Raw genomic sequence first — 23,308 nt, forward strand, 5'->3', positions numbered from 1 at the left:
TTTCTATGTCCCGCAAAGTAGAACTCTTGTTATATCTCATTTTCCATTTTGCAGCCCATGTTTTTGTGGAATTCAGGGAAGTTGTGATTGACCCTGTAGAAAAGGTTTGCCATCACAACAGAATAAATTGCTCAAAATCGAATTTAAAAATGTATAGCAGGAATTTTCTTCTACCCTTTGCATTATTCAAAAGTTGACTGTTTTGAGGTATGGATAAGCCAATTATTCGTTCACTCATACATACCTTTATTAAGCAATTATACTTCCTGTGTCTAATTAATTCAGTGCAATACGGGAAGCCTGCATCTCAGAGGAAACCAGACAGCAGACAGTCTGCGCAGCTCATCCTGGGACTCAGATGGTCTCTACTCAAACGTTCCAAAAAAGATACTTCTCCCACTTTTAATAAATGCCTGGATGAGGCAATTCCAGACCCTCCCACAAGGAATAAAATATTTCCCGCTGAACAGTTGCATTGGGAAACAATGCCAGGACATTCGATGATCTTCAGGAGTTTGGGGGTCTTCTCAGCACAGGTCAACCCCATTATCCACTGCTAGATGGGGACACAGACAGGCTCCCAAGTGTGAGGATGACCCAAATCTGGGATGGTAGCAAATACGCTGGGTGGCAAAATATTCTAAAGAGGAGGGAAGTTTCACCAGGAAAATGCGATAGAGAGCGAACAGCATCCTGCACCGAGGTCCCGAAATGAACAGCATACGCTCCGCATGGAGAGAGCCTGTGCTGAAGCAGCAGGTGCGAGCCACAGCGGCGACCCGGGAAATACATGGCTTTAAAGACGCGCGACGCATGAGCCAAACAACGTTAAAACACGTGGCTACTTAAAACCCCGGCCTCAGGCTGCATTAAGAGAAGTAAAGTGGCCAGCCCTCCCGCCTGTGGTCAGCCCCGGGCTAGGCTCGCTGCTGTGAGCGCTCAAGGAGACCCGGATGGGAAACCGGCCGTTACAAGAGCTGCTCCTGCAGGGAGGCTGGATACACAGGTCTGGATACCAGACCTCTGCTTCCTTTCACAGGTTATAAACACTGAGGGTCACCCGGGAGGGAGTTACGTTTTGAGACGACGGCCTTTGTCCTACGAAAGTAGCACTGTGACTTTGGCGGCCCGCGTGTTTGGGTGCTATTTCCTCATCAGCGGTCGGAGGTGGAGTTTTTCCAAAATTAGATTCTGATACCTGAAAGGCAATTTATCACAAATGAATTTCAGGAGGAATAGCAACTGTAGGATAAATTCAAATTTTAATGCATTCGACAATAATTGCAATGCCCTGGGGAGAAGATAGGGAAGTGATGAGGGGCGTGGGCTAGTTTCTGCCCCTCAGTGTGTTGCAGATTCTCACAGAACACAACACACCACGAGCACGGGGCCACTGTGTGCCTTGTGTCTCTCACTGTCGTCCGCTGTTTCAAGACAGCCCAGATTCCCAAAGGAAACAAAACAAACAACATCCCAATTTACTTCTGTGGATTGCGTGTCTCCAACAGAGAAAGTATTGAAGAAGAAAGACAACTGACCCTGTTTCTAGGGCTGTCCCTCACATTTCCTCAAAGATTTAAATGCAAAATCTCAAGGTTCCCAGCTCAAAAGCAAACTCTGGAAACAGCAGGCCCTTGGGGTGGAATGTGGTATTTTCAGTTCTTTTCCACGCAGACATACCTATACTGTTTATATGTATGTGGAATTCACATATCCGCCCTGTTTTCTTCAAGTCGAGGTGTCCTTCTGAGAGCAGATGCTGTCCTTGTGAATAGCCCTACGACTCTGTGACCAGCACTGTGCACAGAGTCTGCAAGGTTTGGAAATTCACCAAGCGCACGAGCTCAAAATGAGAGGGGGGGTGTGTATGTGTGTGTGTGTCAGTCACTGTGCCATGTCAGAAATGCCCTAACTCTTTGAACTGTAGACATAAAAGTTCGCACAACAAGTGCGGATAAGAAATGTTAGGGCTTTCCTTAGCCCGCTAGAAAATACCCCCACTCAGATTTTGAGTGTGTTTACAGGGTTTCTTGTCGACATCTGTGCACACAACTTTAATGATTCCAGTTGCTTAGACACGTATGCAGGAAACAGAACACAGACATAACACAGACAAAGCGATCAAGCTCTGGCCACAGTCACAACCTCTTCTGCACATTTCCTTAGTCCCACGACCCAGACATGAAGACGGATGTTAGGTAAAAGCGGGCCCGTGTTTAAAGGGACTGACTACGTCCGTCTAAGAATGCTGACTCTTCCTTTGAGATGAAGCAGCGTGGTCTGCATTCCATTTCTATAAAGCTGTCACACTGCATGAACAGAGCAGCTGAGGTCCTGTGAGCAGGTTCTGGGTCCAGATCCAGGCCCTGCAGTTCACTGGCCGCACGACCTTGACAGGAGTTAGTAATAGAATCTATCTCCCGGGGTCATGGTCGGGAGTAAACAGGGGTCCGCAGCACAGGCCCAGTCCGTGTAAACCCTGGTCAGTGTTTGCCGCTGCTGTTATCACGTGCTGGAGCGACAGTGGGAGCCCTGATGCCTTTGTGGGGGCCTGGAATTGGCCACCCCAAGATATGTCTCTTTGGCGTGATGATTATTTGAGGCTGGTTGCTTTGCAGACAGGAAAGCAACTGAAAAGTAGAATTTACTTAGCCTTTGTAAGAGACATTCACACTGTAAAGGAAATCTCCACCTGTAAAGATGTCTCCCTCTCTGTACCAGGAAGAAGGGGAGAGGACCTTGTCTCCAGAAACTCTTAATCACTGGGGAAGGCAAGGACTTAAATCTGCATTCGTTTACTGTGCTTGTCTGGTAACCTCCTGTAACTGACTCCCCCTCCACCCCCAACATCCTCCTTTGTCTTTAGCTGGATATGGTATTTAATGTGGTGGTTTCAGCCATTTTGGTGAGTTGCTCAGCTTGCCTGAGCCTCTCCCATGTATACACTGACAAGCAATAGGATATATTGGAGTACATGAGGAGGCCATTTGGTATAAGTCTGGTTTGGCCTGACATTGCTTTTTTCCAAAAGGGCCTGACTGTGGCCATTGAGCATGCATTGTATATCTGCTTTAAACATTTACTATGGCAAGAACAAATGGCCTTAAGATAAAGGTGCAACTTCCCCCCCGCCCCATTGGCATTTCCTTAGGGATAAGCATCTTTCTTTACGCTAGGAACTGATTGCTGCGCTCACCTTTGACCACCCAGCTCGAGACAACAGACCTGCCACCCTGCTGTGTTCACTGAGACAGCAGACCTACCTGCTGTTTCCGTCAACCACTGTGTCGACAGAGCAGTCTTGCCACTATTGTAAAAGGGACATTTCAATCCTATGTGAAACATCCTGTTTGGGGGTATATAACCACTCTGTGCACCCCACTTCTTCTGTGCCCTTTCTTCCTTCAGGAAGAAAAGCCCCGGGCCATGGTCCTCAGATTTTAGATAAAGCTTTGTTTAATTTTCTCCTGCTATTCTGTCTCATGTGAATTTAATTCATTCTCCGGCCAGATGAACCAAGAGAGGGTAGAGGAAATGTCTTCCTCCCTGACACCTTTGATTGATCACCCATGATTTGTGAGAAATGGAACTGATTTAAAGAAAGCCCTTTCACCTCCTGGATGGGGAGAGACACCACACGTCCCAGTGATGAAGCATACACCTTTGTTAATGATGCTACTTCTAAGTAAAACAAAAGGAGCCTTTTGGTACCAGCGTGTCGGATTTCCTTCTCGGGGGGAGGAAGGCTGTGTGAGTCTTTTTGGCCTCCAGTCGCTGCAGCTCTGAGGCTCTCGGTCCATCCCACAGCAGCTCCAGGTTCTGTGTCAGCAGAGCATCTATCTGGTTCTGGAGTCAGCGGTGAGCTGCAGCCCACCAAGCCTCCTGCCTCCTGACCACCTCCCGGAGCTCGGAGATCTGCTGCTGCAGTCGCTGCGGTGAGAAAGAGGACACCAGACAGCCCCTCACACGTCACGGCTGGTGCCCCGACATCTGATGAGCTAAATGCAACTATAAGACCCACATCCGTTTTTGTTGAGTAGTGTCCATCATGAAGGATGCCACATGACATAACCGGATAAAGAGGGTTAGCGAATCATTGTTCTTTGTTAAAATATCACTGTGGCAAAAAGAGGCTGAGACTTCTTTCATGTTTTTCTTCTTCCTCTTATCCTTAGGGGTCAGTATAGACGGGAGTTAAGAGCATGAGTTTTGAAATGATTCAGACCTAAACTGTAATCCTGGCTTCACCACTTCCTTGCTGTGTGACCTCAGGTAAGCCACCTAACCTCTCTGGGCCTCAGTTGCCTCTTGTCCAAACTGGTGACACAAAATGACCTCAGATTTTTATTTTGAGAATTGAAACCTGTGCTGAATATAGAACTCCCAGGACAGAGAGTGGAAAACGCTGAGGAAGTGTTAGTTGTTATTTTTGTACCTACTTCATGCAGTGATGTCCCTCATAATGTCACACAGCTTTTCATGTTAATATACAAAACAGACTTCAAAATAAAAGAAACATGAGTCATCGGGCATAATAAAGGAAATGTTCAAAGTCGTTGTTTCAGAAAGGAGATTTTAACCTGCCTACATTAGAAACAATTTGGTAGAGAACTCTACAATAAAGAAAATAAGATATGAAACTCTAGAACTCGAGGAGAGTATTTTCCTTTTATAGAGATTGTCTCTGAAAAGTCATTAGCATCACATTGCAAATGAACTAGTAAAAGAGAAAATACAATTTGGGAAGAAATTAGTGATTACATTATTCTCGTGGTTTATTCTAGAAACAGTGGAAAAAAGCAATCGCATCTTAATTTTAAATTAAATTACTATTCTTCCCCCGCGGGAATTATCCTAAAATGACTAGCTTTGTGAAGACTGGTGCTGTGGGGCTTTGGGGCAGAGGGCAAGGCTGGGGGGGAACAGGGGATCTTGGAAGGATCTCTGTTGGTCGAACCCCTGGTCACGTTCCCCTGTGTGGAATCTGCACCCGACATGTTTCCAGTAAAGGCGAGAGGGAGAAGCAGAGATCCCAGGGAGGGACGAGATGAGTGTCTCCACTTAGAAGCCAGGTGGGAATTAAGCTCCACGACTGGGTCGTGTGTGTGGGACTCCCAGTGTGCTGGCCACTCGCCCACCCTTGTGACCAGATGCTGGACCTGGAAACAGTGATTCTCGAGTTCCATGGCCCATTGTCTCAGATCCGCACAGCCTGCCTGGGAGCGGTGTCATGACCCCACATTGCCGATGAAGAGATGGGGCAGCCTCGCTTTGGGGACTAGAGTTTCATTCTGATTTTCCCCGGGTAGGATGCAGGAACAGCGTGAAAATTCACGACGACGTCCAGATCACCCCCTTTCGTTACAAAAATACCATTTACTGAGTATTTGCTTAGCATTTGCCTAAACGCTGGGCACCTGCTTTTCAAATGTCAGCGCGTGTAATTCTGAAACAAGCCTTTGCATGAGCGCCACTATGATCTCCAGCTGAGAAATCGCCAAGCTGAGGCTCCCGGGGGCAGGTCACCAATGCGAGGTGGCAGGGTCCGTAAGCTGGGGACCCTAACTTTGCACTCAGAAAGTTCAGATCCGGGGCTGGTGTTTCTTCTCAATTTTTTTTTCAAAGCATCTTTCACCTTCCATTGCTGTCGGTCAGTCACTCGTTTATTATGTCCGTTGGGCACTTTCTTTCCGCCTTCCTTCAGTAACTACAGGGCAAGTCCTCAGGATCGGGGACTGACATGCTGTCCGCTGATGTGTCTCGAGAACCCCACACAGTGTCTGGCACACCGCAGACCCTCCACGAGGACTGTCAACTGTTTGAATTCTCCCCGTTTTAGCAAACTTGGCAAGACAGACAGAAGCTAACATTGGGGAAAGGATGGGAGAAAACAAGAATGTAGCCAAAGATCAAGAGAACAGAGAGAGGAGAAATCTCAGGCTCAGAAGCCCCAGGAGGTGCCGGACATCCACCAGAGTTGGGGGACAGTCTGAGCACCAGGCTTGGGGTGGATCAGCATACCTTGTGCCTCCTTCCTGGCCCAGCACTGAGTCATTTGATGGAAGGGGTTAATTGCTTAACTGTCAGCACGATTCACTAGGACCCCTTTTCCGACTCTGGTTGTGAGGAGATTCTGTCACTGTTGTCACAATGTCCCCCACCACCTGCCCTTTCCTGGGAGTCATGGAGTGGTAGAGTGGAAAAGCTTTAGCCTGGTCCCCACAATGCTGGAACCTGGACCCTCTTTGAAGAGAAGTTGGAAATATCACCCAACCCTCTAAGCCACAGCATTTCCACCCAAATAGATAACTGTATCTTCTGTGCCCTCGAAACATGGTGTTCTAAAGGTCCCGGAGGGAGTGCCACCTCCGCTTTGCTGAGGGCCAGGCCAGGGTTCTGCTGGGTTTCCATCGACTTGTCCACTTGCCTGTCTCCCCTCCCAGACTCTGAGCTCGACCCTGAGGTGGGGGCTCTGGACATAGGTTTGGGGCTGCGTCCCCCCTGTGCTGGCTCTGGGCCCTTAAGCCAGGTGTGAGGCGCCCCATCTCTTCCTCGGTGACGTGTGATCCTGACACTTGTCACAGGTTTGTTGTGAGTCTCCAAGACGATAGAGCATGGAACTCGCTTACAACAGAGCCTGGCACTCAGGAAATAGTTATCATCAATGTTCCGTGGCTCATAGCTCTGAATTCCCAGAGACACAAGCAAAACACCTGTGTTGTATTGAAAAAGATAGTTTATCAACTGTTTAGAAATTAGCAGAGGCCACGGCATTTTAAAGCCGACACACCAGCTTTTCCAGGGGGGTCCTTCCTTTGACCCTGTGTTGCAAGGATAAACGGGATTGAGAGAAGGTACAGTCCTGTGCTGTGTGACCACGGTGGCTGGACAGAGGGCACAATGGATGGGGGACGTCCAGGGCCTTCCTGGGGACAGAGGGTGGGGAGACTCACCAAGGAGTCAGGCGAGGAAGCTGCTGGAGCTCGGGGCTGGGCGGACAACTTAAGTGATGTAAGCTTTGTGAGTTTTTGAAGCGAGTTTCTACAGTCTTGTGCCCCCTCTTGGGTTGAGGAGGTTAAGCTGAAATACCCCAGTTTAACTCCGCATCCTTCCTCTGCTCCATCAAGGCACAAAGTGGCAGAACGGAAGGCATCCCAAGCCCCTCCTCAAAGGAGGCAAATGTCGATGTCCGTGAAAGCATTACCGAAACGGCTCACAAGATGAGAAGCACAGGGACCCCGCATGCCGGGTCTCGGGGGTAGGGTCCGGATAAAAGCTGGTGAGACTAAGTCAGCACAAACACAAGCCCCGTGGCGCCCGGCATCCCAGGGCCCAGTGTCACCCGGCTCACCAGCATCTCCTGGGCCTGGCTGTCCTCCCTGGAGAGTCCGGCCACCTTCTGGGGGGTGGTCCCGGCCCTCCCATCCTCTGGGCCGCCGGTCTCTGCTGGCTCCTCAGCCTCCAGAGGAGCGCTCAGCATCCTGGGGGAAGGAGGAGGCAGTCAGGAGCCGGGGTGAGGCGGCGGGTGGGACACAGAGCTCCCCTTCCACTGTCGGATGGAGTGACCACTCTTCATCACAGCCCGTTCTCCCTAATAAACTAACCCAAGGAAAAGGTCATCTCAGTGTCTGGGAACCACACAACGGAGGGGCCCGAACAGGCCACAGGTGATGGATAGTGATGGATAAAAAACACTTTAATTCATAGAAAATCAGCCAAACTCGAAATGGACTGGCCGTCAGTGCTCTCTCCATGTCATCAAGAATGTCTCAACGGGAGGTTGAGGGGACCAAACGCGAGCTGAGCAGTCACCGCACCTCACAAATCGAAACAGACCCATCTACCACGTTGCCTCGATGGCTTTTCTAACGCCCCCAGCGGGCGGCGAGGTTTGGACCGACTTGGGAGGCCGTCGTGAGGGCCTGGCTCCTAGAGACGCGGGGAGGGGCTGTCACCGTGCCCCAGACCCCTCCGAAAACAACCAGAGAGGACGGTCGTCCTGCCTTCAAGCTACGGCCTTGAGCAAAAGGAGGTGTGTGTCAGTGCACAGCGTCGCTCTGTGCTCGAGGACACGGCCAGGAGAGCATCCTTCAGAGGCCGGCGTTGCTGCCCGTGACGCAAAGCCGCACAAAACAAAAGCAAAAGCAAAACCAGAAAACCAAAGGCTCCCTGGGATGGTGAGGTCTCCTCCCGGAAAGCCCGTCTCAGCTGACTTTCCTTCATTTCTAGTCAAGGAAGCCTCTACCAGGAAGAGGACCAGCGGCTGACTCAGAATCAGACCCCTGACTTCCCCTGGGAGGGTTTACAGACGACTCAGATTGTCCCCATCACCGCCCGTGAGTCAACAGAAATGTATTCACAGAAAAACTCCAAACTGCAGATGAACTTGGGAACGAACAATTTAACCACAGCCGTAGAAGAGTAAGCTGGGGGAAAGTGCTCGTTTCCTGAGGAAAGAGAATCCAGTAGACCCACAGCAAAGACAGCGAGGCACCTAGTCATCCTGTCATTCCTTTCCCAGCTGGGTTTTACTAAAGTCCCCTTCAGAAGCTGGCTTGAGTGTATCATTCTTGTAACCCTATTTCTCTTAAAAAATATAAATATCCCGGAGTCTCAGGCCCCAAACTCTTAAACCCCTCAGTCTAGGGGAGACAAGTCCTTTCAGCCACCCCAACCAGACGTGGTCACCTCGCCTAGTCCATGGCGGTCCCTGGGGGCAGGATCCAGTTCCTCTTGGCCGTGACCTCCCACGGCTGCTCCTGTCTCCCCCCTCCTTCCCCATCTCAGAAAACAGTGCAGATTCTAAACTGACTCCCTGTCTTAAAGAAGCGTACCCTTCTCATACCTCCCAACCCGCCATCAAGCTTTCTGATTTCCTAAGCTTCAGCTATAATTAAATATTTACAAATACGTGACTGAGTCACAAATATGTGATTTTCTAGTCAATGGGATATATCTACCAACACAGGAAACTGGGGGTGGCAAAATTCCCCCTCCCAAGTGACCCCCCAAAACTGTGTTTAATATCAAATGTTTAACATGCAATATATAGTAAGAATTCGTTTCTCTTAGCACGTATTCTTGAAGAAATATAAACTGTCTTTTGACGTCAAGACAAATGATTTGCTACGAGAGATGTTCGTGAGGAGAAAATAAGATATGCAAGTTTACACGGGAGAAATGGTTCAAAATTTCATCATTGCACAAAATGCCTCCCCGTCTAAATTGTCCACACGATTTTTGTGATAATAAAGATGAGAAACTAGTGGGAGAGACAATGCCTGGTGTTAAACGTTACCCATCATTTCTCATCGACAGTCCTGTATAGGTAATAACCAAATATTTAGAAAGCCAGCAGATGGAAGCCTTTGGACATGCATGCATTCTACTCAGTGTATGAGTGGTCCCAGGGACCCTGGTCACAGCTGTGCTGTGGGACAGGGGTCCAGCTGCATCAGGGTCTGACACAGCAGCTCCCCCAATGTCTCATGACCACCCTAGTTCCATGGTTCCAAGGTCACATCCTCCCTGGACCAGTTAGGTGGGTGAATCCATGTGCCTGGTGCTCTGGGTTGTGCTGTTGGATAGTCACACTGTCTGTCCTACAGCCTTGTGATCAGCAGGATGCCCGGCCTGGGTGCAGCATCCCCTGCAGGAGAGCGCGAGCCACATAAAGCAGCATAGAGGAGGAGCCCTCCCTCAGTGGTCCAGATGCCGCTGCAGCTTGGCGCCTGCTGGCAAGGCCAGGAAGCAGGCTGCGCTGGAGGACGGCCACAGAGCCCGCCGTGCTCTGTCCGCCCAGACGTCCTCCGCGTCCATCCCTTGCACAGACGACGTAGGTGTTATTTATGAGGATAGGGCTCCTGACCTTGATGAGGAGATGGCAGTCTGTCACTCCCACCCCACTGCTCCTTGTGCCCGGGGCGACCGCAGGCCAGCGGCTCTGCAGGTCTCCACTGCCCCAGAGGGTGCCCCAGGGATGTCAGAGGTGTTGTGAGAATAGAACAAGGGGGTAACTGACGAGGAGGAGGTGGGAACCGGGGCAGAAGCCTCCAGTGCTGGTTTTCTTCACCCCCGTCTTCAGTGTGAAGATCATTTGGGGGGGAGTATCCTCTGGTGTAAGGTCTTCCCTGACCGGAGCACAGGTTCAAGGACGTTTCATTTAATATAAAGCAGAGAATTTTGCTAACGGCGTGTGGATCTCTGCCAAAATCTGCTAAAGAGACACGCGGTGGACGGCACTTTGCCGGCCACACCCGGCGCCCAGGGCTGCCTAGCCAAGAGCACCATCTCCTATTGACAGATTCTGCTTTCTTGCGCTGGCCACCATAGAAAGGCATCTGTAATTTCACATTACAGAAAACAATACGGAGAGTGAGTTTTTTAGAATAAAAGCACAGAGTATTTGCAGGCAAGTTCATCCTATTTACTCACCGATTTGACTTTATTTCTTCATTTTTTGTTCTCTGCCGTTGATCTTTCTATTTCTGCATCAAGATGAGATTAATTCCCATAACCTAAGAATACATTTTAGTATCTAATTTTAAAAATGCTCTTGGATGCTTTTACTCATTCTTCCAAAAGAAAGTTCCAAAAACTTGTTCAATTCTAGGAGAAATCCTGCGTGTCTTTCCTGTCCCCCACACAGCCACTGACTCCTTCCCTCATGTGCCTTCAAGGATTCCCTTAAAATGTCCCTTCTGGGGCCGGCCCTGAGGCCGAGTGGTTAAGTTCCTGTGCTCCGCTTTAGAAGCTCAGGGTTTGCTGGTTTGGATCTGGGGTGTGGACCTATACACTGCTCATCAAGCCATGCTGTGCTGGCGTCCCACATAGAAAAATTAGAATGACTTACCACTATGATATACAAATATGCATTGGGGCTTTGGGGGTGGGGAGAAGAGGAATTTTGGAAACAGATGTTAGCTCAGGGCCAATCTTCTTCACCAAAAAAAAAAAAAGTGTCCCTTCTCAGAAAGGCCTTTGAAGGCCAACCTTTCAAAATAGCACTGCTGTCACCATGTTGTCCACTCTCTCTGATTCGCAACACTCACTCCCGCCTGATGGTCCACTCGCTGACTGTCCATTTTCCCTGCTGGACGCTGATCCAGGGACACAGACTTTGCCTCGATGCCACTGTACCGCCAGGGCCAGAGCGGGACTGGACATGCATCAGGTACCCCAGCAGTTTACGGAATGAGCACCCAAACGAATGACAACGTATTTAACAATCACCGGTTTCACACACAAACAAATGTAAGGAACACCATTTCTGATGTGTTAAATCGATTTCTCCATTAGCAACAAAACTGAAAAGACCACCTTGTGAAACCTGGTCTTATTTACGGATTCTGTGCTTTCAGTTTTACTTCTGCCCCCCTCTTCCTCTTGCGTGTCCACTCGGGAAAATCTATTCAGGGGTTTTCCATCATTCTGAGTTTGAAACTCCGTGCTTCATTTTAACCCGTACTGAAAAAATGAAGGGGGAAAAAAAAAAGCTTTTTTACCAGGAAGTGCATCTGCACAATCCATGTTTTGACTCAGTGTTGGAGCCTGAGGACAATTATTCCCCTTTCATTAAAGTCTTATTTTTGTAGGATTACAATTTTTCTATAACAATGAATTATGTTCAAAGTGATCTCTTATGCATGAAACACTGATTGCATTAGTAATTCAGTCCTTTGATGATATTCACATTATGGGAATGTTCTGAGGTTGTGAAAATTCCTTTTATTTTTTTTATTTAAAGATTGGCCCTGAGTTGACATCTGTTGCCAATCTTCCTCTTTTTTATTTTCTTCTCCCCAAAGCGCCCCCAGTACATAGTCGTATAGTCTAGTTGCAGATGCTTCTGGTTGTGGCATGTGGGACGCCGCCTCAGCAGGGCCTGATGAGCAGTGCTAGGTCCACGCCCAGGATCCGAACCCACAAAACCCTGGGCCACTGAAGCGGAGTGTGAACTCAACCACTGGACCATAGGGCCGGCCCCCGAAAAATTCTTTTCCACCAAACCGTACACGCCGATATGGGCTCTGAACTCTGCCGCATCCATGGGAGTTCTAACCTCTGAGATGGTACTTTCAGCTTCTTTTTCTGAAACAATTCCACTGTTTTTGGAAATGACCATAGCTCCTTTCTCCAGCATCACACCCCCCCCTCCCCCAGGACTGGAGGTGGAAATAGGACAAAAGCAGTGAAGTGTGACCTCACCATGGACTTGGAAGTAGTGCCAAGCTCAGGTGAATGAGTTATTCCTTAGAGAGAGGGAGGGCAGGGTCACAGAGGGGGGCAATCACCTAAATATGAGAGAAGGAAAAGAACATGAGATGTAGTGAACTTTTGAGAGGCTACAAAAACTCGCTAACCGAGGTTGAGAAAAATCACTAACCTTCCCAAAATGCTATAAACGTTGCACAGCTGGGCACACGCAAGTCTGTGGTTGTATTCACCCAGCTGTACTTTCCTGCCCCGGGCCTCACCCCGGCACTCAAGCAGACTGTAATTTTCTCCTCCTTCCCTCCTGACCCCGCTCCTACCCACCTCCACTTCAATTGCATCTTTTCTTTACTTGTATCATGTTATTCTTTACAAGTGTGTTTATTCATTGCTCTTGCCCACTGGAATAGAAGTCTCTTAAAGTTAGGAAGTATAATATAGAATTATGAGCATTTGTAATCTCATCACAAAATGAGTAAAATTTAATATGTCCTGATTTTTTTTTTCTTTTGGTGAGGAAGATTGTCGCTGAGCTAACATCGGTGCCAACCTTCCTCTATTTTATGTGGGACGCCACCACAGCATGGCGTGATGAGCAGTGCTAGGTCAGCACCTGGGATCCAAACCTGTGGACCCCAGGCAGCCACCAAAGTGGAGCACACGAACTTAACCACTATGCCACCAAGCCAGCTCCCTGAATTTTTTTGATTAAATAAATATGTGATAAAGAATTTAACTTTGACCAAAAAGAGGGCTGACCTTTGCCCTTAGCTGCTGATCTCCAAGCCCAGTGGCCATGGAATGTTACGCTTGATAGGGGTGTCTTTGCCTGGGGGCCTTGGGCAGGCAAGTAGTAATAATGTAATGTGATAAATAAATAATGTGATAAAGACTCTGGTCACCAAGGCTCCAGGGGGCTCCCCTGGTTGACATGCCCGGTGCGTGTTGTCACACATCTGTCCGGGGAGATTAATGCTTCCTGACTCCACAGAGGAGGACAACGGAAGCTCCATGCTGATTACTCTCCAGAACTCTGTCCCATGTCCCTCCCCTCGGCTGATTCTAATCCACGTCCTTCCCTGTAATATGACACAACCATGAATATAACAACGTCCAATGAGCTCTGTGAGTCCTTCAGAGAATCATCCAGACTGAGGGGGGTCTCGGGGACCCCCACACCTACAGTTGGTGTCAGAGAGGGGGCGGCTTTATGGGGACCATCCTGTTCCTCCCAACTTCACAGTTGTCTGACGTCACAGCAAGTGACAGGAAAGTCTAAGTCAGAGTATTTATTCAGTCTTTACAAAGTCTTCCTTCTGGCTATTTTCAGACATAAAAGGAAAACTGGAAAGGAAAAATGCATAGAATTACATTTGTATGTGGGTTTAAAGCAAAAAGTCCGTTTTCACTTAAATTCAGGAACAGGAGTGTAAAAGAAATACGCACCACACAAATGGAAGCGAGAACAGAGAAGTAGCCCAAATAGGAAGAGCATTGAATAAACAGGACTGGTGATGGAAAATGAGATTCTGGGGACAATAAGATTTAAGAAGACAAGATCCCTGAGGGAGAAGCTCAAATAGTATGACTTTAAAAGACAGGAAGGAAGGAACAATTCATTCTTTTAGCAGTAAGGAAGATAAGTCAACGTGCTAAGAAAAAGAAGCCGAATTTTAAAAAATCTCATAACTTTGGTTTCCTATATTTAAAAAGGAAAATGTGTAATTATTAATGTCTGTGTCACTTGTTGAACTAGAATACCTATATCTTAGAAAGTTTTTGGTATAAACTGAAATCTGCAATTAAGAGGTAGCTTTCAAGGTCCGTCAGAGTTTCCAATGAGCTGAGAGAAAGAGACTTAATCCATTTCTTTCCTGCGTTTATGCAACTTCCATCCCTGAAGAGTTGGGTGAGTTAGCAGCTTTTCTGGGTGTCATTGTGCGTGTTAGAGATGAGATACACAGTCTCCAGCCAACCCTCCCCTGGAACCCATGTTGTATTCCATCCTCGCGTGCTCCCGAGGAACCGTTTATAATGAACATGTGGTTGGCGAATCCTCGTTCACAGAAGGTGTCGCTGTGCGGGCAACAGTCGGGACATTTCTACAATTCCAGATGCTCAGAGGACTCACCAAATGCATCTTCTCGGGGAGCAAAGAGGCAGGTGAGCCTGCACGATGCAGAGATGGGGTGATACACGGGCTGGCGGTCCAGCTGGAAAGGACAATCCTGCTATAATTAAAGCAGGAAGGAATACGAGTGCAATTACCTGAAATATCTCACAAGGCGGTAGCCCGGTGGGGCTTCTAGAAATACAGACTTTTTATGAACTCAGGAGTGAAGCTGTTCCGATCAGGAAATGGTACAGCAGCGTGGTCAAGCCGGGCTCTGGTGGGAATCTGGGCTGGACGATCCACTCCCGCCCCTCACTGGCCTGTGACCTTGAGCATATTACCCAACCTCGCTGTGCTCCACTTCTTCATGCATAAAATAGAGTTTAAGCTTGTAGCTACTTCGCCTCATTGTTGCACAGTTCTTTGCAACAATGACACGTGATAAACATGCAGCAAACTTTAGTAACGATTCCTGTCGAGACCTTTTTAAAGCTTTCAAGTTAGATCTGAGAAATGACGGCACCAAAGCGACACAGAACTGATGTTTGGTGCGAAATTGTGTGACTATGTTGGGAGAGCAAAAAGAGTTTTGTTAGAAGTCTGAGCATCAGATAGAGGTTTATAATGACAGTGAAAGTGTTGAGTGCCCACCGTGTCCCAGATCTGGTGCCAAGTGCTTCCCCTGTGTCTCAGATACTCACAAGGACCCGCAGGCGGTGTGATCATCTTCGCCTCACAGGTGGAGAAGCCAGGGGGCGCCGACGAGCATTTGCTTCCCAAAATCACTCTGCTGCTAAGTTAGAAACTGGAACTAGGACTAAAGTCTGTTTAATATCAAAACCCAAGCCAGACTGAACAGAACCATAGAGAATTAGGGTCAACCGTGGGTCAACACCAATGTGAATTAGGGTCAACCGTGGGTCAGGGCCAAGGTGAACCGGGGCCCTGTATGGGTCAGGACAAAAGTGAATTAGGGTCCTCTCTGGGTCAGTACCAAGGTGAACTAGGGTCAGCAAAGGGTAGAGATGACTGGATTCATTCAATATTTATTTATTGACCCTCATTACTTGCCAGGCATTGTTTTGTCCCTGGACACACAGAGGACCGCAAATATTCTTCCCAGTGAGTGTAGGAACCAGATCTGACTGCCAGTGTGTGAAATCAAGCCACAAGCAGAGGGTCTCCATAAATGCCCTTTACTTATGAAAAGAAAAGCTTCCCCACGAAACATATTCAAACTGGAAAACAATCTTTTTGTTCCAACCATTATTTTGATCTTATAAGGACGACAGTGTCTTCACATAATTAAACTTTTCCAGCTCCTTCAGCCACAGCTGCGGAAGCACAGTCGCACTCACCCGGGCGTTCTCAGGATGTTACTGCTCCAATTTAGCGCCAGATGATGTGAAGTGAAACACAATTTCCCCTTTTTTAGGGCAAAACAGAGCAGAACAGAACTGCAAGGGGATCTTTCCCCTCCCCCCAACCCGGTCCTCTTTCCTCCAAAAGTTTTGCTTTGCTTTTGACTTTATTCTGATGCTGGTGCTGCATATTTCCTTGTTGAGAAAATGCAGAACTTACATCTTCTGTGACACGGGGAAGATTTTTTTTCTTTCCTTTTGTGTGAAAGAGCAACGAGCATACCCCGAAGTCCCGGGTCTCTGCAGTTGGCTGCCACCCATGAGTCGTCTCCAGCCGCTGACCCGCAGCGTCATGCCCCTGGCCAACTGCTCCATGCACAGCGCGGCGGTGGAGGGGTCGGTGGCTGTGCTGCTCGTGCTGGAGTGCGGGCTGGGCCTCGTGGGCAATGCCATCGCGCTGTGGACATTCTGCTTCCGTCTGAAGGTGTGGAAGCCCTACGCCGTCTACCTGTTCAACCTGGTCATCGCCGACCTCCTGCTGACCCTCTGCCTGCCCTTCCATGCAGCCTCCTACCTGACACACAAGACCTGGAGCCTTGGACTCTCGGCCTGCCAAACCCTCATCTTCCTGCGGGCCCTCAGCCGCGGGGTGGGCGTTGCCTTCCTCACGGCCGTGGCTTTAGACCGTTATCTCCGAGTGGTCCACCCGAGGCTCAAGGTCAACCTTCTGTCCCTGCGGGCAGCCTGGGGCATCTCCATCCTCGTCTGGCTCCTGATGGCAGCCCTCAGCCACCAGAGCTTGTTCATCTCGGAGGCTGCGTGCCCCACTTTCGAGCCCCAAGGAGATTTCTCCTTCAGCGTTATCTGGCAGAAAGTGCTCTTCCTCCTCCAAATTATTCTTCCCTTTGGCTTCATCTTGTTCTGCAACGCCAGGATCATCAGGATTCTCCAGAAGAGGCTCCGAGACCCCGACAAGCAGCCCAAGCTGCAGAGGGCCCAGGCGCTGGTGGCCGTGGTCGTGGTGCTGTTTGCCCTGTGCTTTCTGCCCAGCTTCGTGGCCCGAATCTTGCTGACCATCTTCCGGAGGTCGGACAGCTGCAGGGTCCGGAGAGCCCTGGAGCACTTGTCCTACGTGACCAGCAGCCTCACCTACCTGCAGAGCGTGCTGAACCCGGTGGTGTACTGCTTCTCGAACCCCACCTTCAGACTCTCCTATCGCAAGGTCTTCTACACACTCAGAGGCCGAGGGCAGGAAGCAGAGGCCACGGGCTGCGACCTCAAAGACTCCTACTTGTGAGGACAGCGAGCTCCCTCACCCCCGTGTGGATGAGAAACCCCTAGGATCTAAGTAAGAATGGCCATGAGGCAGGATTCTGGAAGAAGAGGAAACCTTGAGACTCCACCACAAAGATCGGGGAACAGACTTGGACATAACTGCCCCAAATGGCACTAAATATTTTCTTTTCCAGGATTTTCTTCTGCTGTTTTACGTAACTAGAGCAGCAGATCAAAATTAGGAGGCTGGGCCTCCCTTTATACACGATGAGGAGGAAATGGCTAAATTGAAGACTCCAGCAGCCACTACACACCCATTCTCGAGTTAAAGGGCCTGGATGGACGAGCAACGGAGGAGGAGAGGCTGCGAGCTCGTTTCATTCTCACTCTGGTCTCGGCAAGTCGGTTTCATTTCTGTGCTTCAGATTGTAAATACCCAAAATCTCTGCTTTCTTCTCACCTATTGCACAGACTGGTGACAACCGACACGGGAAAGTCAGGACTTTGGGGTTCTGCGAAGAGATTCAGGGTATGTAAGTTGTCTTCCACGCTAGGCTCTCCTGAGCACATAAGGTTTTTAGTTTTATAAAATCTCACTGCATTTGTATAGATGATACTCCACAGCAAAGACAACGCAGTTAGTTCCCTGGTTTATTATAAGAAACATTTTCTTACTAAATTTCTCAAAATGGCCTCTAGAACTGTTGTTTTTTCTTTTTCACTTTGAATGCCTAAATGCCTTTACAATTTACTTTGCCTCCCCCACTATAAAGACAGTCAGTACTTTATGCTTCCCGGTGTGAGATACCGAAGTGCCTGTGAACTGGTGATTTCCAACCCTAAACCATGACTAACGGGTGCAGAAGGGCACCAGGGGCTGGGGTGGGAGGTGGTACCGGCCTTCTCTGCACAGGTGGGAGACACCACAGAGAAGTGGGTACCGCCTGCAACCCCAGCTCCTGGACACGCCGGCAAAGGCTGCGTCTTTTCATCTCATGCCTCCCCAGTGATGCCCCAGCCTTGTAGCTCATGTTGGTGACAAAGGAGTTTGAAAGTCACCTTCCTAACAGCTTTATGTTTCATTCTCTGTTCAGACCTGGAAGGATGGTCCCAAAAGGGGGTCACCAAAATGCTTGAGGTCTACTTTGTCATGACACGGGTCCCTGCAGCTCCACACCTGTCAGCCTTACCTGGAGCTGCACCTGTGTTGTCCACATGGAGAGACAGCTGCTTTCCCAGGCAGACGCATGATCTCTGTAATATTTAAGGTTAAAAGCAACGGCATTAGACAAGAGAAAATGGCAAAACTCCCTCTCACTCCTGGAACTGTGTGCCTCCCAGGTAGGCTCCTTATCAGAACCAAACTTGCAATGCGAGGGTCTTCCTTCTACTGTGCTTCTGACGAGTGTGAAAACCCACCTGACAGAGGGAGAGGAATGTGCCCAATAGCTCCCAGGGGAACATGAATCTGATCAGAAAGTCTTTGCTACTTTCTCCTAAGTGAACAGACTTCCAAGGACTCAGAAGGGGAACGTGCCCAGAGGAGGATGTGAAAAGTCTGAATAAAACTCTCTGATGCAAACACATCCTATGCCTCCCCTGTTTTCTTTTTTCCTTTGAAAAGAAATGTCTCATTTTGCTTCCCCTGAACGTACGGCACACACAACTTTAAGTGCTGCTTTTAAACAAAACCTAACATTTAACATAAACATTTTCCATATTATGATAAACTCCCCATAGGTCTTCTTTGCTTGATTACCCAAATGTCTATCCAGGGGATGCGTCTTAACCATTTTCCTGCCTTTGGACGTGGAGATCCGTGACTCTCTACACAGGTAAATCCGCACTGTGAAGTCACATAGACATGGAACAGATGCCATGGCAACCGCATGTGTCCTTGGATGGGACAAAAACAGCCACCTAAAAGGCTTGCCAGCAAGCACCACCAAACATGCAGGGCCCCCGCTGGCCCTTCGCTTGGGCATGGCATCCACTCCAGGGGCACAGCCACTAGCTGCTCCCTGCACCTCCCCGCTCACTCCTTCAGCCTGGCAAATAGGGGCATCTCCTCACCCTGTTGCTGCCTCCTAAGGTCTACTGCTTCCTGGGCAGAGCCGGCCACCCTCCCCTTTGCTCAGCCGTGGTCCTAACGCAGCGCAGCTGGCTGGGCGATGGGGTGCTTTTAGAAAACCCTCCTGCCAGAGTCCACACTGGCCATCCTGACTCAGTTGGTCTGATGAGGGATGTGGGCACCGGGATTTTTAATTTCCCTCATTCTTTGTGTTCATTTACAGCCAGGGCTGAGAGCCACTGGGTTCGCGGCCAAGGTCAGCCTCCCGCTTTGTCACTTCCAGCTTTGTGACCTGGGACAAATCACCAAACTGCTCTGAACTTTCCTCTTCTGTAAAATGAGGGTACAAACCCTGACTTGTGGGTTATTGTGGGGATTAAAGAAAATCATACGTACGACCCTGCTGAACACCGAGCCCAGCACATGAGAAGAATTCAGGAGGTGCTTCTTTGCTATTTTCAAGTGATCTGTTTATCCTGTCACCTTTGTTGACACCCCAACCAGCCTGGGGCCCTTTGGGGACACAGCTTTGCACCCACACATCCTTCAACACAGAGTCTGCATACAATGGGTGCTCAGTGAACTGAATGCTGAAAATTTCTGCAAAATCAAGGGTTAATTACCATTCTTTCTTCTAGTAAATCCTTTCTGGATCTTTTCTAAGGAAGCTGACAAGTTTTATTCTGCACATCTGTGAAATGGGACAGGTTTTTTTGTACATAGGAAGATTCAGGATGCTGTGAACACCCATCTCTGAGGACGCTCCTGTGGCATCCTGTCCCATTGCTCCTCTCCAAGACGCCCTGCAAATACTCAAAGGGCGTTCTCCCTTAAAGAGACGGAGTAACGAGGCTCTTAGCCTTCCCCAAATTATTCCCTCGGAGCAAGGAAATGACTCAAGAGGAGAGTGCGGGTAGACAACACATGACGGGCCTCAGAACCGCAACTATTTTGCTGTCAGTAGCAAGTTTTAGTTTCTTTTCTCCAGTGACTGACTTCTTGTAATGAAGCAGGTGCACCATCATCTGTGCATCTTGCAAATCTCAGCATCATCTGAATCCCGGCATATTGGGTACTGAGAGCCAGGAGCCCGGATTTTGCTCCGAGTGATGGATGTCTTTCCTTATTCAGATCATGTGATCACTGTGTTAAAACGCTCTTAACCTTGTCGTTTCTCTTTCCAAAATCCGAGAGGCCACTGATTCCTCCTTGGCCATAAGTGAGTCCTCCAGATGCAGGACATCCTGCATGGGATGCTCTAGTTTCTGTTTCTTGCAAATTCCTACCCACCTTTTCTGGTCTTGCCCCTGAGACCTGCCTTCTGTGTGGAACCTCCCTGACAAGACCCCTCCTGGACCCCAACACAGCGAGTAATTCATTCTCCCACCATGAAGGCCGGCCTGTGGTGCTCACGTCTGCTTTTTCCATGTCGGCTCCTCGAAGCTCACACGGCATCACTTCCTCTTTGCATCCCAAGCACTTTGCCCAGGGCCTGGAACACAGTGGACGCTTACTAAATTTGTGGAATAAATAATTAATGAACGAACAATGAACCTCACTTAAAGTTAACAATTTAACTTTATTAATTATGTAATAGGTTGATTTTCTTTTTTAAATCTACTTTGAAGTTTGGATCCAGAGGCAAACTTAAAATTATATCTCCAAGAATCTTCTGGGAAGACACTAACACAAAAGAAAATACCATCATTTTCATAGCTATTGGAGAAAGCTGTTCCTCTGTATTTTCATAACCATTTCTGCCAATAAGTCAGTCAACAATTTTGATTTATTTAGGCTTAGGATAATGAGCGGACTCCACGTTTGCCTGAGGGCTTGGTTGGGGGCTGTGAAATGCCTCATGTGACAGAGGTTTCCAGAACATACTGCTAGAGTTCATGGGGTCCCCAAACAATAGGCATCCTCAAAATGCCTCTTTTTTAAATTGTGGTAAAATACACATAAAATTTACCATCTTAACCATTTTCAAGTGCACGGTTCAGTGGCATTGAGCGCATTCTCATTGTTGTGCGACCATCCCTACCATCCATCTCCAGAACTCTTTCATCTTCCAAAACTGAAACTCTGTCCCCATTAAATAGCAACTCCCCTTTCCCGCGTCCCCTTCCCCAGGCTCTGGCACCACCATCCTACTTTCTGATTCTGTGAATTTGACTATCTAGGGGGGACCTCATATGAGTGGAATCACACAGTATTTGTCTTTTTGTGACTGGCTTATTTCACTCAACATAATGTCTTCAAGGTTCATCCATGGTGTGGCGTGTGTCAGAATTTCTCCTCCCTAAGGTTGAATAAACTTCCCTGGCATGTATCTACCCCATTTGGTTCATCCATCCATCCATCCATCCATCCATCCGTGGACCCTGGGGTTGCTTCCACCTTTTGGCTGTTGTGAATAATGCTGTTATGACCACAGGTGTATATGCATCTCTTTGAGTCCCTCTTTCACTTCTTTCACGTATGTACCCAGAAGTGGCGTTGCTGGACCATATGATAATTCTAGTTTCCATTTTCCAAGGAATCGCCATACTCTTTTCTACAGTGGCTGCACCATTTTACATTCCCACCAGCAGTGCACAAGGGTGCAAATTTCTCCACATGCTCATCAATAATTCTCTTCCTTTTTTTTTATAGTAGCCACGCTCATGGGTGTGAAGTACAGAAGGGTCTCTTTGAAAATCAGAAAATGCTTAGTACCTTCAGACACTAAGAAGAAATCCCTGTGCCAGGATCCCGGAAACCCAACCGGGCCCACAATGAATTCATAATGAGGCCACACAGTCTCAGTTTCAAGTTTCTTTTTCACCGAAACCATAGGCCAGAGGACAAGTGCTGGTGAACACTGTCAGAGAAGCCGTCACCTGGATGCCAGAGCCTGGGGACCTTCCCTGTCAGTAGGATCTGGAGCTCTGACCCCAGGCTCTGAAGTCAGAATGGGACACCAGGCTGTGGGTACCCCAGGCGGGGAGCTCTGAGGCCTTAATTTGAGTTTTAGTCCCACTGCTCACTGGCTGTGTGACCTAGGGCACATGGCCATGTGGAGCCTACATTTTCCCCTGAAAAATTAGCACACTTTCCTCAAAGGGTCCTTGGGATGACTGGCTGAGGCACAGAAGCCCTTTGTAAACGGGGACCGCACAGAGAGGGGGAGAATTCCGCTCCTCGGCAGCCAACCCTGCTCCACCGCCACCGGAGGACCACGCTTCCCAGAGGACAATACGAAGGACGACGACCTCTCCACACTTGACACCAGTGGAACAGGGACCCTGAAGAGAAATAATAGTTTGTGAGTTGTGATCAGAAAACAGAAGAACAGCAGCATGCAAATGGCTTCTCTTTTCCTATCACTGGGCAGAGCTTCCTCCTCCATCCCACATCCTAGCACGGACCCTGTCCCAGCCCCCACCTTCCTCCTTCCTCTCTGCTTAGAGCATCCTTGCTCCTGCTCCAGGACATTTCAAGGCCTGGTCTCGTAAGTGATCTCCCTTTCACGAGAATTCCAGGGACACCTCCACGGCCCTGGCTGGTCCTTGATCGTCTCTTCCTCCATAGCCTGACAAACTTCCCATAAGTCAGGCAGGCTGTTGGAGGGTGTCAACGGTCTGCACTGACACACACAGTGCCTTCTGTGCCTCTATAAGCCACCACAGTCCAAAATATTAAATGCACCATCGCAGTTGCCATAATAAGTGATTCTTGTTTACAAAACCAGTGAGGGAAACAAGGAAAGTATTATTGCCCTCCATCTACAGATGAGCCCACCGAGGCTCTGAGAGGTTCAAAACTCTGGCCAGGACCACACAGTTACTAAGTGACAAAATCGGGACGCCTAATGCCCAATTGGAAGAGGTTGGACCCAAGAGTTTACGGAGAGAAAAGAAAATAACAGAGCATGGATTATACATCAAGTCTTTCTAGACACAGGGGTACAGAGTTGAAAAGATGGCCCCTCACCACAGAACTCACCCCTTGGGGGCCTTTTGTCATTCGAGCAAGAATGTGATGCTTTCCCAGCTGCTGTAAGTGGGTATCACAAAGTGGGATCAGAGCTGCAGCCCAAGCCAAGAAGTCAGGGACAGGGCGACAGGGGAGGAGCTGGAAGTGGTAGTAAGATGTGTGTCCATCTGTGCATTAATTAGACAAGTGTGCGTGAGTGTGGAAGCACGTGCCGGACGTTGGCCATCGCTGGTCCTGCCCTGGTGACAGCTCCTCTCCAGCTGGACACAGACTCTAAAAAGTAAAATATGGAGAACGAAT

At 48.8% G+C, this 23,308-nt stretch overlaps 2 protein-coding genes across 2 annotated transcripts; one reads left to right on the plus strand and one right to left on the minus strand.

Moving 5' to 3' along the window:
- Positions 1–903: 903 nt before the first annotated feature.
- Positions 904–14,735, minus strand: TCP10L (t-complex 10 like). The gene is given in 4 exon segments (XM_070511396.1): positions 904–1,198; positions 3,712–3,930; positions 7,352–7,481; positions 14,668–14,735. Coding segments are annotated over 4 exon segments (582 nt in total). The 3' UTR covers positions 904–1,033.
- A 1,106-nt stretch (positions 14,736–15,841) lies between these two features.
- On the plus strand, positions 15,842–18,574 carry GPR31 (G protein-coupled receptor 31). Its single transcript, XM_014858391.3, has one exon. It carries the CDS (start codon positions 15,863–15,865, stop codon positions 16,982–16,984), a length of 1,122 nt encoding a protein of 373 aa, XP_014713877.2. The 5' UTR covers positions 15,842–15,862; the 3' UTR covers positions 16,985–18,574.
- The last annotated feature ends 4,734 nt before the right edge of the window (positions 18,575–23,308 follow it).

The sequence above is a fragment of the Equus asinus genome, chromosome 1 (assembly GCF_041296235.1).
Source record: "Equus asinus isolate D_3611 breed Donkey chromosome 1, EquAss-T2T_v2, whole genome shotgun sequence".
NCBI lineage: Eukaryota > Metazoa > Chordata > Mammalia > Perissodactyla > Equidae > Equus > Equus asinus.

What these genes read in the sequence shown, in the direction of transcription:
- GPR31 (XM_014858391.3), top strand. Translation starts at nt 15,863, where the DNA reads ATGCTGGTGCTGCATATTTCCTTGTTGAGAAAATGCAGAACTTACATC.